This window comes from Erythrolamprus reginae, chromosome 10, assembly GCF_031021105.1.
Source record: "Erythrolamprus reginae isolate rEryReg1 chromosome 10, rEryReg1.hap1, whole genome shotgun sequence".
Taxonomy (NCBI): domain Eukaryota; kingdom Metazoa; phylum Chordata; class Lepidosauria; order Squamata; family Dipsadidae; genus Erythrolamprus; species Erythrolamprus reginae.
In genome coordinates this window covers 45,259,313-45,271,865 of record NC_091959.1, presented here as the reverse complement: position 1 = coordinate 45,271,865, position 12,553 = coordinate 45,259,313, and the positions used below count along the sequence as shown (strand labels likewise).

At 41.6% G+C, this 12,553-nt stretch overlaps 1 protein-coding gene across 6 annotated transcripts in view; it reads right to left on the bottom strand.

The window, feature by feature from the left end:
* Window positions 1-2,637: 2,637 nt before the first annotated feature.
* Window positions 2,638-12,553, bottom strand: part of HSPB8 (heat shock protein family B (small) member 8) — a 32,205-nt gene continuing 22,289 nt past the window's right edge. For 4 of the 6 annotated variants that reach the window (XM_070763119.1, XM_070763117.1, XM_070763121.1 and 1 more), the window contains 3 exons: window positions 11,402-11,465; window positions 3,889-4,512; window positions 2,638-3,752 (listed from right to left, as the gene is read on the bottom strand). In XM_070763119.1, the coding sequence (XP_070619220.1) occupies window positions 4,353-4,512; window positions 11,402-11,465 (224 nt within the window). In that variant the 3' untranslated portion in view covers window positions 2,638-3,752; window positions 3,889-4,352. Of the gene's footprint in view, window positions 3,783-3,888; window positions 4,513-11,401; window positions 11,466-12,553 lie in introns of all 6 variants that reach the window. The other 2 variants (XM_070763116.1, XM_070763118.1) reach the window with 1 other exon arrangement.

Here is a 12,553-nt window from a genome sequence, read left to right as displayed (position 1 = left end):
TTGTGATCGTGGAGAAAAAGAAAGTATGGATCATTGACATCGCAATCCCAGGAGGCAGCAGAATTGAGGAGAAGCAGCTAGAGAAATTAGTGAAATACGAAGATCTAAAAATCGAGCTGCAACGACTCTGGCATAAGCCAGTGAAAGTGGTCCCAGTGGTACTTGGCACGCTGGGCGCAGTGCCAAAGGATCTCAGCGGACATTTGAAAACCATTGGAATTGACAAAATCTTCATCTGTCAATTGCAAAAGGCCGCTTTACTGGGATCGGCAAACATAATTCGCCGCTACATCACGCAGTCCTAGGTGCTTGGGAAGCGCCCGACTGGTGATGAAATACGAAATCCAGCATAGTGATCTCGTTTGCTGTGTTGTACTGACATAATAATAATAATAATAATAATAATAATAATAATAATAATAATAACAACAACAACAAGAAGAAGAACAACAACAACAACAAAAATTACAACAATAATAATAATAATAAGGCATGTGACTCCAAAGGATTGGAACAATGAGAAGACACGTTTTTTGCCAAATGTGCCTGCATCCCTTAGTCAGGACATGTTTGTTTTGGAGACCAGTGGAATGTAATTCTCTCTCCACCCTAACCTGAGGCTGTTTGAAAAGACTTGATTAATGTTGAAATGCCACCCTGCAGAACAATGTGGTTGCTGGCCCACCTCGTCATAAATAATGGAAGAGAAGGCCACCCAACGGGATAGAAACAGAGAAACATGGAAGATTGACGGCAGAAAAATACCTCCTGGTCCATCTAGTCTGCCCTTATAATATTTCCTGTGTTTTATCTTAGGATGGGTATGGATGTTTATCCCAGGCTGGAAGTTTGTTCCAAGCATCTACTACTTTTTCAGTCAAATAATATTTTCTCATGTTGCTTCTGATCTTTCCCCAAAACTCACCTCATATTGTGCCCCCTTGTTCTTGGATTCACTTTCCTATTAAAGACACTTCCCTCCTGAACCTTATTTAACTCCTTAACATATTTAAATGTCGTGTTTCCCCTTTCCCTTTTGTCCTCCAGACTAGACCGACTGAGTTCATGAAGTCTCTCCTGATAAGTTTGATGCTTAAGACCTCCCACCATTTTTGTAGCTCATCTTCAATTTTCTCACAATTTTATCCATCTCTTTTTGTAGGTGAGGTCTCCAGAACTGGACACAGGATTCCAAATGTGAGCTCACCAGGGCTCTATACAGCAGGATCATAATCTCTCTCTTCCTGCTTGTTATACCTCTAGCTCTAGGGTGAGTCAACTAAACCACCTAGCTAGAATTGACCCACTTCGTTGGTCCATGGATATGTCAGAGAAGAGGGTGTCAACCCTCTTTGCCTGGACACAGGAGTTGGGCAGCATCCGAATGCAAAGTTAGACTTTATTATTATTATTACTACAAATCCTTCACATCCTGGACATCAATTGTTTCAAGTCATGCCCTCAAAACGACGTTATGGAGCAAAGGTCTTCAAACATGGCAACTTTTAAGACTTGTGGACTCCAGCTCCCAGAATTCTCCAGCTAGCAGGACTTGTGGACTTCAACTCCCAGGATTCTCCATCCAGCAGGACTTGTGGACTTCAATTCCCAGAATTCTCCGGGCAGCAAGACTTGTGAACTTCAACTCCCAGAATTCTCCAGCCAGCAAGACTTGTGGACTTCAACTCCCAGGATTCTCCAGCCAGCATATCTCGCTGGAGAATTCTGGGAGTTGAAGTCCACAAGTCTTAAAGTTGCCAACCTTGAAAACCTCTGTTGTAGAGCATTGCACATCAGAACAAGTAGACACAAGAACATTTTTCTCCAAAATGTTATCACTGTGTTTAATAACCAATTCCTACAACACTGTCAAATAATTGACTGAGTGTATTACTATTATTATTATTCTCATCCTTCCTATGACATATCTCCTTTTCCTACTTATGACTATAACCTTGTAGCTTGTAATGATTTTTATTCTAAGTTCTGAGTATGTTTTATGTGGGTTGCTTATTTAGTATCCTATGACTATCGCCAAGTGTTGTATGTTACGATTCATGACAAATGTATTTACGATGACTGTGATCATGATTCATCACATATTTATTACGTACACTGAGAGCTTAATGCACCAAAGACAAATTCCTTGTGTGTCCAATCACACTCGCCAATAAAGAATTCTATACTACTTATGATGTAGCGTATGATGAGAAGTAAACACTGCAACCACAATCCAAGAAGATGCAGCTAAAGGAACAATCAGATAAAAGTCAGCTTAGCCCACAGCAGCACAATGGGTTGGGCAAGGCACTGTTAAGCAACCCTCCATAGTTCCTTGGGCTGTAAAGGAGAAAGAGACTTGCAAGATTCTGCTAATGTAACTTAACAATAAATTAGGCTTAGTTCCTATATTTATAAAGATTCTTGGTCATCCATCCATCTGTCCAACCGTTCACCCACCCACCGACCTATCCATCTATCCGACTATCCATCCATCCATATGTTCATCCATCCATCCGTCCATCCATCCGTCCATCTGTCCGTCCATCCATCCATCCATCCATCCATCCATCCATCCATCCATCCATCCATCCATGGCCCTCTGCCAAAGAAGGGAATACAAAACACGACAACTACTTATTCCTATTGGCATAAATACCTCACAGATACCCAAATGTTTATTAAGGACAATTGGTTGCTACATCAGATACAGTATACAGAGAAAAAACAAATTAAATGAAAACAGATCAGTTAAGTCCTCCATGAAACCGAGGAGCATTTAGGTAAGAGAGACAAGGTGGTGGCAGCATTGTTAACAATTTCAATGTTGGGATCAGGAGGAATTTTTAGCATGGCTTGCCCCGATTCCAGGTCAGCCCTTGGGGTTAAAAAGAAGAAACTCTTTCATGATGAAGACAAGTCATCTAGAAAAGAACTCAGTGTGAAGAGAAAAACATTAAAAAAACAAAACAACCCTTCTTCAGTGCATCGTAAATCAGTGTTCTGGACATGTGTAAACCTGGATGGAGGATAAATTATTTTAGTGCAAAATCAGTAGTAGGGCTTTTAAGCACTTAGGTGAGACCTCACAGCAGCCCATGATGTAGAACAAGGACTTCCAACTTGGGCAAGGTCATATGGCCATGTAGAATTGTCCCATTCCATCCAACCTTGACCACTTTATGACTTGTGGACCTCAACTCGCAGAAGGTCAAGTCTGCAATTCTTAAAGTGCCCAAAGTTGGATAGCCCTGGTGTAGACGTTGGAGAAGAATCACCACAAATGGTTATTGGAGGAAACAAAATGTGTTATGGATCAGGTTTCACCTGGGGGGGGTGAGACCTCAACCAGGGATGGATGACCTATCTTGGCCTTAACTGCTCCATCTCTCCATTTGAGAAGACCAAACATTTCATGAGACCTTCACAAGGTCTCCAGATATCTTAAGACAATCTCTTAGCTGTGTTTAGGGGGAAATGGCTCCTTTGTTTGTTTCTAGGCTAAGATCTCTATTGGTGGAAGGGTGAAGTAAGCCATAAAAAGTCTTAGATCAGGATGATGGGTCTGGGAACTTTGACCATTTCTGAACATGGAATCAGTGAAAACTTAGATGACGAACGAGTCCTTAAATGGTGAATGAGTCCTTAAATACTTCTCAGCCGAACCAAAGATTGTTGTGGATCCCTCATGCAATGAAGACATCCTAGCTTGGAAAGTTGTGGAGGCCAGCTTGTTTATTTCCCACAATGCCCTGGTGCAGGGATAGGCAAAGTTGGCTCTTCTATGACTTGTGGACTTCAACTCCCAGAATTCCTGAGCCAATCATGCCAGCTCAGGAATCCTGGGAGTTGAAGTCCACATGTCATAGAAGAGCCAACTTTGCCTACCCCTGCCCCAGTGCAGTGCCGACATTGTAGGAAACCTACACAACCGTACCACTAAGTTTACTTCCCCTTGAAAAGTCACATGGCTATCCTCGCTGCTCGATTTGCCCTGTCTCTAAATCTTCATCCTGAAAGACCTAAAGAACGTCAACACTTCCTCAAAAACCTTCCAAAAAATATGCTATGCGGTGGATCAAAGCAGCTTTCTTGAAGTGAATCTTTCTGAACAAGAAAGGGCAATCAAGTATAATTTTACACCACTGATTTGAAAGCCTCAAAGGCCAGGTCAACGCTACCCTTTCTTCCCTCGACCCCAAGCCCGTCGTTGGAGCTCAACAAAGTCCATTCAAGGATAGGGTTCACCGGGACATCTCCAGGGAAGAAGGCTTTGAGTGAAGGCAGCTGCAGGGGTGGTCAAAAGATGGGAGAGACTTCGTTGGGGAAGAGGGTCTCGGGCGGGGTCTACTTCAGGCACAGGTGGCTTCTTGGGTATCCAAGGGAATCTCGTTGCCGTAGCTCCCATCTCCGTATTGACAGTATGGAGGTATCTGTGGGGCTTCAATGATTAGGAGGCCTTCGGGGGACAAAGAGGCAAACACCGTAGTAGGGTCCACTTCCATTGGAAGCCTGAGGAGCACAAACAGAGGGGGAAAAAATTATAATTAAGTGAAAAGTCTTCCAAGTCTGAAGAAAGGCTTATTTCTGCTTTCTCTTCAACCAAGAGAGCAATAGAATTTACCGTATTTTTCAGAGGGTAAGACGGGGCAAATTTCTATTATTTTTTATATTATTGCATTGGCTGCCGATCAGTTTCCGGTCACAATTCAAAGTGCTGGTCATGACCTTTAAAGCCCTACATGGCATTGGAACAGATTACCTCCGGAACCGCCTGCTACCGCACGAATCCCAGCGACCGATAAGGTCCCACAGAGTTGGCCTTCTCCGGGTCCCGTCGACTAAACAATGTCGTTTGGTGGGTCCCAGGGGAAGAGCCTTCTCTGTGGCGGCCCCAGCCCTCTGGAACCAACTACCCCCGGGGATTAGAATTGCCCCCACCCTCCCTGTCTTTCGTAAACTACTCAAGACTCATTTATACCACCAGGCATGGGGGAGTTGAGATATTCCTTCCCCCTAGGCCATTACAAGTTATGCATGGTATGTTTGTGTGTATTTTTGGTTTTATAAATAAGGGTTTTTAGTTGTTTTATTATTGGATTGTCACATGCTGTTTTTATCATTGTTGTTAGCCGCCCCGAGTCTATGGAGAGGGGCGGCATACAAATCCAATATATTATTATTATTATTATTATTATTATTATTATTATTATTACTATTATTTTATACGCCCAGGAACGGTAGTTCAGAAGGATAATCTGCAGCTTAAATTTATTTAGGACTAAATCTCATGGATTCGAACAGAATTTATTCCAGATAGAGGCCACAATCTCACGGGATGGGAACAAAAGACAATTCCTGCATCTACGTTTTTGATTTGATTTGTGTGACTCCACCGTCGAACACACAACAGATAATGATTCGAAAGATAAACTTGTGAAGAGTTAAGAAGAGAATGGTTAAGGCCTCCGAATATGTTGAATTTCTGGTTAAAACGCCAACACCCGGTGTGAATCTTGCCTGCTGTGTTTTGTGAGTCTAGCGTCTGTGTTAATCTTCAAAGAACCAGAAAACAAACTGTGTGAAATCTTTGTTGAGCCAACTTCTTATCTATAGTTTTGGGGCCTTGGCTAATGATGAACGAGGTTTTAGCAGGCACTGGGACCTTGGCTGATCCTTGCCGTCCTTGGAATCTAAACAGGATGGGCTTGTTAGTACAGTGGTACCTCTACCTAAGAACGCCTCTACTTAAGAACTTTTCTAGATAATAACGGGGTGTTCAAGATTTTTTTTGCCTTTTCTCAAGAACCATTTTCTACTTAAGAACCTGAGCCCGGAAAAATTCCCCAGGAAATTTGAGAGCCCGGCCAGTTTCCTGCCATTCCCCCTTTAATCCCGGCCATCTCGGGCTTTTCTGGGCTGCCAGAGGAGCCTTTCGGTGGCGCTTAAGGAGGCTTTGGCAGTCCAGAGTGAACAAAGCATTTTCCTTTCTCTGGGCGCTTGGACAGGGAATAAACCTCTGCCAGCGCCCAGAGAAAAGAAATGCTCCCTTCTTTCTGGGCAGCCGAGGAGTCACCACAGCGAAGGAAAGGCACCGGCTACAAAGCGAGCGAGCGGGAGGAGAGGGGCGCCCTTCAGCATGGGAAGGAAGAGGAAGCAGGTAGCAGCAGAAGCAGCCAGTGTATGGGAGGCAGCCTTGCACCCGGTGTACTGGAGGCGCATGCTCCTCTCGCCGCCTCAGAGTCCCTCTTTTTTTTTTAAGCCTTAAAGTTTTGGATTTTTTTGAGTTCCCTCCCCTTTCCTTCTTCCTTCGGCAGCGACTCTCCTCTTCTTCCTCCTCTTCCTCCCACCCAAATTCCGAGCTTTTATTTCTTTCCTAATGGGTTTGCACGCATTATTTGCTTTTACATTGAATCCTATGGGAAAGATTGCTTCTACTTAAGAACGTATGGATATTAAAAATAGTTTTATCTTGTAAATTTTTTACGAAATAAGGGTATAATAACAAAAAAAAATTTATATACATTTGATTTATTATATTAATATTATAAGCTAAGAGTGAATTTTTTATTTCTGTATTAGTGTGACTTCAAATTAAGTGGGGTAATTGTAACCCCAAATAACTGTTTTGTGTATGTTGCTGTTGTTGTTATTATTATTATTATTATTATTATTATTATTATTATTATTATTTATTGGATTTGTATGCCGCCCCTCTCCGCAGATTCGGGGCGGCTAACAACAGCAGTAAAACAGTACAACAAAATCCAATACTAAAAAACAGTTAAAAACCCATTATATAAAAACCAATCATACATACAAACATACCATACATAAAATTGTGAAGGCCTAGGGGGAAAGTGTATTTTACTTCCCCCATGCCTGGCGGCAGAGGTGGGTTTTAAGTTTGTCTTTTTATGAAAATTTAATAAAGTTTATAAAAAAACAAAAGAACGTTTCTACTTAAGAACCTGGACACGGAAATAATTAAGTTCTTAAGTAGAGGGACCAGTGTACTTTGATAAAAGACCCCTGGGAATCTTGGGGTTATAGCTACATGGCGAGGTGGAAAGAAACTTCCCTGGAACCAAACAACAAACAAAAGGATATTGCCAAGGATCTATTTGAGCCAGAAACATGACTTCAAGTGGAAGAATCCTTTATGGACAAAATGAATCATCCAAAATCCCCAATAACAAACCCATTTTCTTTTCCAAAGTTGTCAAGATCAGACAACCTGCTTTTAAAGCTTAACGAAGGAAGATAACGAAAGAACGATTTGCAAAGGATTTATTTGCAAAGGGTTGTTTTTCTTTCCTAAAGCTTGGACTTTGGATTAACTTGGGAGGAATTTTTTTTGGCCAGTTCCCTTTTTCAAAGCGTGCCCAGTTTAAGGCATCAAAGTAAACACCAGCATGGGGCTAAGACAATATTGTCCTAATAAGGAACTCTTAATGAAACCCAGGATTGGGGAAAAGGGATCCTCAATCTGAGTATTGTATTGGCAGTTCTGTGTTTGCAAAAACTTCCGAAGAGAAGGATTTAGGGGTCGTGATTTCTGACCATTTCAAAATGGGTGAACAGTGCGGTCAGGTGGTAGGGAAAGCGAGTAGAATGCTTGGCTGCATAACTAGAGATATAACAAGCAGGAAGAGGAGGTAGCCGGGCTGGCGGTTTCCGGTCACAATTCAAAGTGTTGGCTATGACCTATAAAGCCCTTCATGGCACCGGACCAGATTATCTCAGGGACAGCCTTCTGCTGCACGAATCCCAGCGACCGGTTAGGTCCCACAGAGTGGGTCTTCTCCGGGTCCCGTCAACTAAACAATGCCGCTTGGCGGGACCCAGGGGAAGAGCCTTCTCTGTGGTGGCCCCGGCCCTCTGGAACCAACTCCCCCCAGAGATTAGAATTGCCCCTACCCTCCTTGCCTTTTGTAAGCTCCTTAAAACCCACCTCTGCCGCCAGGCATGGGGGAACTGAGATGATCTTTCCCCTAGGCCTTTACAATTTCATGTGTGGTATGTCTGTATGTATGTTTGGTTTTTTATATTAATGGGTTTTTTAATCATTTTTAGTATTTATTGGATTATTATTGTATATTGTTTTATTACTGTTGTTAACCGCCCCGAGTCTCCGGAGAGGGGCGGCATACAAATCCAATAAATAAATAAATAAAATAAATAGATTGTGATCCTGTTGTATAGAGCGCTGGTGAGGCCCCATTTGGAATAATACAGTGTCCAGTTCTGGAGACCTCACCTACAAAAAGAGATGGATCAAATTGAACGGGTCCAAAGACGGGCTACAAAAATGGTGGAAGGCCTTAAGCATAAAACTGATCAGGAAAGACTTCTTGAACTCAACCTGTATAGTCTGGAGGACAGAAGGGAAAAGGGGGACACAATCAAAACATTTAAATATGTTAAAGGGTTAAATAAGGTTCAGGAGGTAAGTGTGTTTTTAATAGGAAAGTGAACACAAGAACAAGGGGGCACAATCTGAGGTCAGTTGGGAGAAAGATCAGAAGCCACGTGAGAAAATATTATTTGACTGAAAGAGGAGTAGATGCTTGGAACAAACTTCCAGCAGACGTGGTTGGTCAATCCACAGTTACTGAATTGAAACATGCCTGGGATAAACATAGATCCATCCTAAGATAAAATATAGGAAAAAGTACAAGGACAAGGCTAGATGGACCATGAGATCTTTTTCTGCCGTCAATCTTCTATGTTTCTATGTTTCTAAACTGTTTGAGAAAAGAGAGAAAGTTCTGGATGGATTTTCGAAGGGTAAACAAGCATCTGGAAGCACCATTAGGCAACAGTGCCAAAATAAGTCCGAAGAGCATGTTTGATGAGTCATGGTTCTCGGGTGACTTTGCAGCTGTGTCGGTCTCGGCTGATCCATCAGCCTTCTAAAATTCCCCTTCCTTCCTAGCGAACACACAAGCAGTATGAGGTTCAACATATTAGGCATATATATAGGGCAGACTAGATGGACCAGGAGGTCTTTTTCTGCCGTCAATCTTCTATGTTTCAATAATAATAATAATAATAATAATAATAATAATAATAATAATAATAATACCGCACAGACTGACTACAAGCATGATGCTGTGGCGCAGATGATCCACTGGAACTTGTGCCGGAATTACCATTTCCCAGTGGCAAAGAACTAGTGGGATCATAAGCCCGAAAAAGTGGTCGAAAATGAGCAAGCAAAACTACTGTGGGACTTCCGACTTCAGACTGACCGAATTCTGAAGCATAACACACCAGACATTGTGATCGTGGAGAAAAAGAAAGTATGGATCATCGACATTGCAATCCCAGGAGACGGCAGAATTGAGGAGAAGCAGCTAGAGAAATTAGTGAAATACGAAGATCTAAAAATCGAGCTGCAACGACTCTGGCATAAGCCCGTGAAAGTGGTCCCAGTGGTACTTGGCACGCTGGGCCCAGTGCCAAAGGATCTCAGCGGACATTCGAAAACCATCGGAATTGACAAAATCTCCATCTGTCAATTGCAAAAGGCCGCTTTACTGGGATCGGCAAACATAATTCGCCGCTACATCACGCAGTCCTAGGTGCTTGGGAAGCGCCCGACTGGTGATGAAATACGAAATCCAGCATAGTGATCTCGTTTGCTGTGTTGTACTGACATAATAATAATAATAATAATAATAATAATAATAATAATTTATTAGATTTGTATGCCGCCCCTCTCCACAGACTCTATGGTTATGACTCCTGAATCAAGGACTACTACTGTATGATCTTAAGGGTGACGTGACAGCAGCGTTCCAATATTTGAGGGGTTGACACAAGGAAGTGGGGTCACGTTTTTCTCCAAAGGAGAAGAAGGCAGAACAAGAAGCAACGGATGGAAAGTAATCAAGGAGAGAAGCAACTTAGAACTAAGGAGAAATTTCCTGACAGTGAGAACAATTAACCAGCGGAACAACTTGCCACCAGAAGTTGCGAATGCGCCAACACTGAAAGTTTTTAAGAAGAGATCGGATAACCATTTGTCTGAAAGGTATAAGGTTTCCTGCCTAAGCGGGTGTGTGTTTGTGTGTTGGGCTAGAAGAAACATAGAAACATAGAAGACTGACGGCAGAAAAAGACCTCATGGTCCATCTAGTCTGCCCTTATACTATTTTCTGTATTTTATCTTAGGATGGATATATGTTTATCCCAGTCATGTTTAAATTCAGTTACTGTGGATTTACCAACCACGTCTGCTGGAAGTTTGTTCCAAGCATCTACTACTCTTTCAGTAAAATAATATTTTCTCATGTTGCTTCTGATCTTTCCCCCAACTAACTTCAGATTGTGTCCCCTTGTTCTTGTGTTCACGTTCCTATTAAAAACACTTCCCTCCTGAACCTTATTTAAACCCTTTAACATATTTAAATGTTTCAATCATGTCCCCCACTTTTCCTTCTGTCCTCCAAACTGTACAGATTGAGTTCATGAAGTCTTTCCTGATACGTTTTATGCTTAAGACCTTCCACCATTCTTGTAGCCCGTCTTTGGACCCGTTCAATTTTGTCAATATCTTTTTGTAGGTGAGGTCTCCAGAACTGAACACAGTATTATTCCAAATGGGGTCTCACCAGCGCTCTATACAACGGGATCATAATCTCCCTCTTCCTGCTTGTTATACCTCTAGCTATTCAGCCAAGCATCCTACTTGCTTTCCCTACCACCTGACTGCACTGTTCACCCATTTTGAGACTGTCAGAAATCGCTACCCCTAAATCCTTTTCTTCTGAAGTTTTTGCTAACACAGAACTGCCAATACAATATCTTTTTGTAGGTGAGGTCTCCAGAACTGAACGCAATATTCCAAATGTGGTCTCACCAGCACTCTATATAGCGGGATCATAATCTCCCTCTTCCTGCTTGTCCCTTCCAACTCTTGTTATTCTAATTCTAATTCAAGTCTTTGTTGTCTTCAATAGGGAAAAAGGGGAGGGGGTCGTGATAAGGATGAATAGGGAGGGGAGAAAGCTTGTATTTCAGACACATTCCTTTGTTAGGACGTCAGTAAATTAACTCCGGGGTGGTGGGGGTGGTAGCTGGGACATACCCAGATTGAAATACAAGCCGAAACAAAGGATGCCATTTCTTTGAAGCTGGGAGTGAGTAACTTTCACGCTGGAAGGCTAGGAAGCAAGAGAAGGCATCCTACTTTTTGACATTGGTATTTGGGGATTAAACTCAATCTTTGGATGGAGTTTAAACTGGACATGGGGAAGCCCCCATATCTCAAACCTGCCACAATTGAGAAATACCACTCTGATTTAATATGTTAAAAAGTTTGTTGTTTTTTAATCACCCATGGCTGAACTCAGAGCCACTAGGAAAAAAAAAAGATCTTTAACAAAGTACTTACTGGATTTTCTTGGTGAAATTCTTGGAAACGATTCCTCCTTCTGCTTGTTGTTCTTCGTGTTTACCTGGCGAAAAAAAGAAAGAAAGAAAATTAGAAAGAGAGGGAGAGGGAGAGAAAGGGAGGAAGGAAAGAGTTAGAAAGAAAGAAAATTAGAAAAAAAAGAGAGGAAGGAAAGTAAGGAAGAAAGAAAGAAAGATTAGAAAGAGAGGGATAGAGAGAGGGGAAGGAAGAAAAGGAAGAGTTAGAAAGAAAGAAAGTTAGAAAGGAAGAGAGAGAGGAAGGAAAGTAAGGAAGAAATAAAGAAAGAGAAAGAAAGAAAGATTAGAAAGAGAGGGATAAGAGAGGGGAAGGAAGAAAAGAAAGAGTTAGAAAGAAAGGAAGCTAGGAAGAGAGAGGAAGGTAAGGAATAAGAGAAAGAAAGGAAGAGAAAGAAAGAAGGAAAGAAAGAAAAATTGGAAAGTGAGGGATAGAGAGGAAGGAAAGAAAGAAAAAGAAAGAAAATTAGAAAGAGGAATAGAGAGAGGAGAAAGAAGGAAGAAAAGAGTTAGAAAAAAAGGAAGTTAGAAAGAGTGAGAGAAGGAAGGAAAGGAAGGAAGAGAAAGAAACAAAGAAAGAAAGAGAGAGAGAGAGAGAGAGAGAGAGAGAAAGAGACTAGAACTAGATCTAGAATGAAAATTCACCAACTCCTGATGATTCGCTCAAAGTCACCAAGTCAGCTTTCATATCTAAGGTGGGAGTAGAACTCACAGTCTCCTGGTTCCTAGCCTGTTGCTTTAATCACTAAATTAAACTTGCTCTTCTTTTTCTATCTTTAGAATTCTTGCCCCCTAAAGGATACTAACTCCGCTTTTTAATTTTTTTCTTAAGACTATTTGAAATCCCCAAACCTGAAACTTTAATTACTGATATTGAACTCTTAAGAGTTTTATTATCACCTGTCTCTCATTCATTGCATGCTACCCATTCTTGGCTAACGATCAAGAATTAAATATTAGTAGAAACATGAAATAAACATTCCGATTCTCTCCAGCCATTTTGTTTAATCCCTTAAAATGTTTTTTCTGGGTTTTTTTGGTTAATCAGTTCTGTAGCTTTGGATCAAAGTCAAAATTGTGGTGTTGCGTAGTACGCACCCATCCAAATTTAGAACTA